Genomic DNA, 6,757 nt, shown 5'->3' with positions numbered 1-6,757 from the left:
TGACACTGTCTAACCATCTCATCCTTTGCCGTCCCCGTCTTCTTTGACCTTCAATCTTTCCCAGCATCAGGGTTTTCTCCAGTGAGTGCAAACATGTCTTTCAAATGCCGGGAAAGATGCCTGGCTTTAAAGTTTGATGCGAACGTATCAAGCAAGCTAGTACTGTGAAAGGGTCATTATGGCTCCTGATTCTGCCACTTTCTCCAGATACTTGGTGACATATCTCTGCAGGTCTGCTATTGGTTCACTGACTTCAGCCTTTGAGAAGTTCCTGGTGGTGATGCACTGTGCTAAAACTGATGCTGCTTTTGGAAGAGCAGTTCTTCAGAGCCTGTTTCTTCAAGACGACCTGCAGATAACATCAGGTACATGGCTCCCTAGTCATCAAATCACCGCAGACTGTGACTGCAGCCATGAAATTAAAAGACGCCTGCTCCTTGGGAGGAAAGCGATGGCGAACCTAAACAGCATGATAAAAAGTAGAGACATCACCCTGCCAACAAAAGTCCGCATGGTCAAAGCAATGGTATTCCCAGTAGTCATGTATGGCTGTGAGAGTTGGACTATAAGGAAGGCCGAGCGCCGAAGAATAGATTCTTTTGAACTATGGTGCTGGAGGAGACTCTTGAGAGTCCCTTGGACTGCAAGAAGAACAAATCAGTCAATCCTCAAAGAAATCAACCCTGACTGTTCCCTGGAAGGCCAGATAATGAAACTGAAGCTCAAATACTTTGGCCACCAAATGAGAAGGGAGCACTCACTGGAGAAGACCCTGATGCTTGGAAAGATTGAAGGTCAAAGAAGACGGGGACGGCAAAGGATGAGATGGTTAGACAGTGTCATCGATGCAACGAACATGAAGTTGAGCCAACTTCAGAGGACGGCAGAAGACCGGAAGGCCTGGAGAGAGCTCGTCCATGGGGTCGCGAAGAGTCGGACTCGACTGTGCGACTGAACAACAACAACAACAACATTAAAGTGGTACACAGAAGATGAAACGGTGAAAGAACAAATGATAAAATGGGCAATTAATATGAATAAGGAAATAGCTATGTCATCTTGGGAATGTTTATGGAAAAATTCAATGAAAATTTCAACATGTAATAATTTAAAGGAAAATTGTTTTAAAATGATGTATAGATAGTACATGATGCCTAAAAAGATTGCTAATATGAATGATAATATGTCAAATAAGTGTTAGAAATGTAAGAAAAAAGAAGGTTCTTTTTACCATATGTGGTGGACTTGCGATAAAGCAGTGACTTTTTGGACGAAGGTCCATAATGAAATGCAAAAAATTTTGAAATGTAATTTTAAAAAAGAACCAGAAATACTTCTTTTGGGTCTTAAAATGGAAGAAGTGAATGTAACTAAGAGAACTTTGTTATGGTATTTGATTACAACGGCAAGAATGACCTATGCTCAATATTGGAAACAAGACCGAGTACCAGAGGTTTGGGAATGGATTAGAAAAATGCTTTTTATGGTAGAAATGGACAAATTGACAAGAAAACTTAACAACAAAGAAGACAAAGAATTATTTGCAGACTGGATGGATTTTTAAGGAATATCTAGAGAAATATTGGGATGTTAGAAACAATTTATTATGCTTTAATAATTATTAGGAATAGAATGAGTAAAGAGTTGAATAGAAGTTAATGGTAGTTAAAGAAATCTTACCTATAAGATAGATTATAAAAGAAAGATAGTTAAAATAATAGTTACTTATCAAACTATGGTTTAGGAGAAGGATTAGATAAGAATAAGAAATTTGGTAGGGGTGGGATCACTGCGGGAAGCCTGGAGAAGGGGAGGGAGGGAAGAAGGGAAAAGGGCTATATTGGAAATAAGGGAATGTTATAATGTTGGACATGTTGTTATAACCCGATAATAAAACTTTTTTTGGGGAAAAGAGAACATCGTAAAAGCCTTTTTGATTGCACAAACTTTGTGACGACCCTACAAGACATATAAGGATAAACAGTGAACAGTTTTGAACACAATGTTTAAAACATCCAAGCCTAGCACTCATTTTGTTTCATATTTATATCCTGCTATTCTCCCTAATGATGCAACGAACATGAAATTGAGCAAACTCTGGAGGACGATGGAGGACAGGAGGGCCTGGCATGATGTGGTCCATGGGGTCGTGAAGACTTGGACTCAACTGTGTGACTGAACAACAACAACCTTCTCCCTAACAGGGACCCAAAGCCAGCATACTGCAGTGGTTCTGCCAATCCTACTTACTCTTCTGCAGCCTTATGTTTGATCTGCAGTCAGAACTGAATATTCTGTCTCCATAAGATGTTGCCATTCAAATGAATACTGAGGTTTTCTTTGGAAATTTACAGTGCCATCCTAAGCAGAGTTACACCCTTCAAAGTCCATTGAAATTATCACCGGATTACACTGCATATCACCAGGATGAGAAACTGTTTCCCAGGGTTAATAGCATTAAGTAGCATTTTTGTTCTTCAAAGCCTTCACTGTTATTTGTGTATTAACTGGGGGGGGGGAATTCTCAGACTCAGTCTAGAACAGGAGTCTTTAACCTTGTTGAGCCTGCAGGCATTTATGGAATTCTGACAGAGGGTGGTGGGCACAACCACAAATGTCTGGTACAGGAGGTGGAGCCAGCCACAAAATGTCAGGAAGCAAGTTTACATATAATTCTGATAGTAACACTTCAACGTTTCAGGTAGAAGCTCTGTTTAAAGGGGTGCCTTTAAAATCTGCATAGCTAATTAGAAGCCCTACTGGGCAAAAGCCCCAGCTGGCCCTGCCCACTTTCTAAAAGCAGTTGGTGGACACCAGGAAAGGTGTTGGTGGGCACCACAGGGACCTCTGGTCTAGAAACTACTCATAGGCAGGCCATTAAATTCACATGCAACCCAAGATTAAAAAAAAATACTTCAGTGGATAGTTTGGGTGGACCACTTTATGAAACAACAAGGTCACATACAGGTTACATTGGCTTCACAACTGCATACATCTTTAGGAAAGGCTTGAACACCAATTCAATTCTAAGTATGTTTTTAAAAGTCAAGTTGAAATAAATATGAGTATGTTTTGCTGAAAAGGGCTGAGTGTACATTCTGAAAGTCTTGTTATCACTGATAAAATGATAATGGTGCTGGTAATCTGTCATATGGGGATAAAGTCATGAATTGAACAGCACAGAATTTCATAGTTGTGCACAATGTGAAATCATGAAATGTTTCAGTTTGTTGAAAAGCCAAGTCACTAGCTATCACGCTTCCTGAATAAACCTTAGAAATATGGCAAACACACTCACTGAGTGCATGCAAGTTTCAAGACAGAATTAGGAGGGAATTCCACATTAACTTAAATTCAATTTCTGAGGCAACTGTGCATTTGCATCCCCATTGTGTATGTTGGGTTGACTCAGTATTGACGACTTTTCTCTCTGGTACTTTTATGTGCATATATTTCATGAAGGGCTGGGATGAGTTCAGTGAATATGAAAGGTGCAAGTGATGAAGGATTTGTGTGAAGGTGATCACAGGCTCATTTACCTTTATAGTCATTTCAGCCAGGAAAATTGCTGTGAAAATGTAGTTGGAGAGTGTCAGGAAAATTCGTTCCTGTTTAAAAAGAAACACAGAGAGACAAAGATTTTTTTTAATAGTCTTACTTACCCCAGCTGTATATCTTTACATTCCTGGTAGTTGCTACATGCTGCCTTCTTTTTCATACTAAAATACAGGTCAGTGTTTACGCCGAAGAACAGAAAAGTCCCAGTACAGACATGTTAAGATTTAAGTAGTTTACAGTTCCATTGCCTTTTTAATGCTCAGTCATCTATGTTAGCACCATGGACAGCTGCCACCTCTTTCATCCATTGACATGGGATGTCCAATAGGGTTTGTCCAAAATTCTTTGGACAAACATTTTCCAAGCAAAAAACTAAGTTTTAAAGGGCCTTGAATTGTTATCCAAAAATGCCTGCTTAAACCTTCCTTTCCCACAATGGCTGGGTCCAATCATCTTTGGATATCTGACAGAGGGAGCTTTGACTCTTGAAAGCTTATACCCCCAAAATCTTGTTGGTCTCTAAGGTGCTATTGGACTTGAATCTAGATCTTTGGATGTCATGTTATTGTAATTATTCACCAGTTAGATTGTCTTGTTTAGACAAGAAAATCCAGAAAAACGGAGCCAGCTGGGGTGGGAGAAGAAGCAAAGGAGAGAGCTGCTGGTGAGTGGTTCCCCCCCCCTTTCCTAAACTGCTAAACTGCCAGGGAGCATTAAATGAGGTTGCTTTGTGAGAGGACAGAGTTTGAGGGTGAGTGCTTGTAACCTGCTAGAGTGGTGTTTTAACTGGGTCTGTTTGGGTCTTTTGTCTGGTCTGTTGCTGATTGAGCAAGGTCTGTTTGCCTGGAGCTGATTGCTGCTGAGAGGTGGGGGCTGTGTGCCTCTGAAATCTAAGGTTCCTCATCATCAGAGGCACGAGCCTTGGGCATGAGCCAAAGGGCAAGAGCCAGAGAACTTTTGGCCTGTGACTCTTAGCCTGGGGACCCCGCATCACTCTAAGATACCTTTAAACAACTAACCAGTTGTGAAGTTAGAAAGCCAACAAGGGAGTGGGGGCTATCGAGTGTCTTGCAGAGAGTACCACATGTATGATTATCTAGCCACTGGGTGGGCATCATGGGTGTGTGCTTGCTGCATGGAGCTCATGGCTCTCAGGGAGCAGGTTCATTCCCTTTAGGGTTGCTGACCTGGAGAAGCTGGGGCAGAAAGAGAGGTTTGGAGAAGAGACCCTCAGGGACTTACCAGAACAGCCCACAGCATTTTATAAGTATTTTACTCTGTTATAATTCTATATCTGCTCTTGGATTGGATTAATGGGGTACATGTTATGGCTCCCCCAAAGAAGGTGCCCCCAGGAAAGTGCTTTCTGGGGAAATACCAGGTGCAGATTCAGGAGGCTCAAGAGTGTATAGAACAGACCCTGTGCAAGCTAGAGACATCAAAATCACAGGAGACACCCCTCCCCCGATGCTCCTCTACATGCCCTCCAAGTTATGTGCAGATTGGAGTCTGAGTTATGGCCCCTCAAAGATGTCCCCAGAAAAGTGGTTTTGTGGGAAACGTCAGGCATAGGTTCAAAAGTGTACAGAATGGATCCCCTGCAGCCTACATACACTAAACACACAGGGAACCTCACCTTGTCGCCCGTTCCTCTATAATCTCCCCAAGATGGGACAGATTACATTTCTGGGGTCCCAGTTATGGACTCCCAAAAAAGGTCTCCCCTGTGCTCCCTGGAAAAGATAACTGCTGTTACAGGAGTTCATGGAACACTCAGGAACAAATCAGTGACACCAAACTCACAGTGAAACATCACTTGGGCAGACATTGGAAGCAAGGCAAGGATCCTATGCTTGCAGCCCCCCCCAAGTCTCCAGATGTAGGTTCTGAAGGACAGAAAGGCAGACATCCCCAGAGTTTCGACAGGGGCTCCCCAAAGTAACTCCATGGCAGCTTGGCAAGACACCCTAGCCACACAACACAAGCAAGGGAAGCATGTCCACAACTCCCACAATCCCCTCTCCCAGGGCTCAAACACACAGGTCCAGAGCACCAGGGTGTATTCTTTTATAAGGAGCAGTAAAGGAATGGAAATACATGTTGACCTGGCAGGGCCATCCCCAAGTCTCCAAAGGCAAGTTCTGAAGGACAGAAAGGCAGACATCCCCAGAGTTACGATGTGGCCTCCCCAAAGTAACCCCACAGCAGCTTGGCAGAGACCCCTGGCAAGCACTGGAACCTAGCAAGGTGTGCCTATAATGCTCCTAGGCCCCTTCAGGCCCAAACACATAGATCCTCTGGTAACAGCCCAACCCTAGCTGAAATTTCTGGTTATTTAACATTAGCAGAAAATTTATTTATTTATTTATTTATTTAGATTTATATCCCGCCCTCCCAGCCAAGGCCGGCTCAGGGAAACATTGTACAGATAAGAGATCACCTCTTGTGAATTGTACAAATACAATGGAAAGGGGCAAGAAGACGTTACCAAAAGCTGTTCAATCTGGTCTCAATTCATGGTACATCTTGAGGGAGGAGAAGAAGGAGGCAAGATATAACAATTAACGTCTAATGGCATTAATACAACCATTCCATACATGGAACACAAAGTTTGCCCCCTATTCGGAATGAAAAGACAGACACAGAGGATTGGATAAACTAAAGGGCCACTTTATTTAACATATTAACTTGAACTCAATGGCAAGGGCCAAGTGTCTTGCAGCATGGTCCAGGCCAGTGGTCATCCCTGGCCCCTCCCTAGCTGTATAACAGGGACCCACCATGCCCTGGATCGAGCCAGCACATTAGGCTCGCATCTGCCTGGCACAACAAATGGGCGATGCCATGGATATTCCCCCACCAAGCCGTACAACTTTGATGGAGTCTCAATCCCTGCAGACCCTGGGCAGTCTGCCTTCAGAACCCTGGGTCACGCAACCCAAAGGCTAATCTGGCCAGATGCCTAGCCCCCAACTGGGACCCTTAATTGGTGCTCCTCTAGCTGCCTCAGAATCACCAGCCCCCATCCCGCCAACTAAAGTGACCAACCTACAACAAAGGCACCACCCCATGCCAATTCCACAACCCACTAAGTAACTGTACAGGGTAGGCGAAAAATATCCCCGACCACCGCCAATCAGCCAGAGATGAAAAAAATTCCTACCTGGCCCCCTGAAAATGGGCGACCAGCAACGCCTGT

The 6,757-nt window shown here is 43.5% G+C and overlaps 1 protein-coding gene across 1 annotated transcript in view; it reads right to left on the bottom strand.

The window, feature by feature from the left end:
* The window catches only part of CACNA1G (calcium channel, voltage-dependent, T type, alpha 1G subunit), a 573,869-nt gene that overhangs the window by 114,902 nt on the left and 452,210 nt on the right, over positions 1 to 6,757 (bottom strand). The window contains exon 20 of the mRNA XM_015410725.1: positions 3,540 to 3,608. Within this exon, the coding sequence (XP_015266211.1) occupies positions 3,540 to 3,608 (69 nt within the window). The remainder of the gene's footprint in view (positions 1 to 3,539; positions 3,609 to 6,757) is intronic.

The sequence above is a fragment of the Gekko japonicus genome, unplaced genomic scaffold (genome assembly GCF_001447785.1).
Source record: "Gekko japonicus isolate JY-2015 unplaced genomic scaffold, Gekko_japonicus_V1.1 scaffold15, whole genome shotgun sequence".
Taxonomy (NCBI): Eukaryota; Metazoa; Chordata; class Lepidosauria; order Squamata; family Gekkonidae; genus Gekko; species Gekko japonicus.
This window is presented reverse-complemented; position numbering and strand designations above follow the sequence as displayed.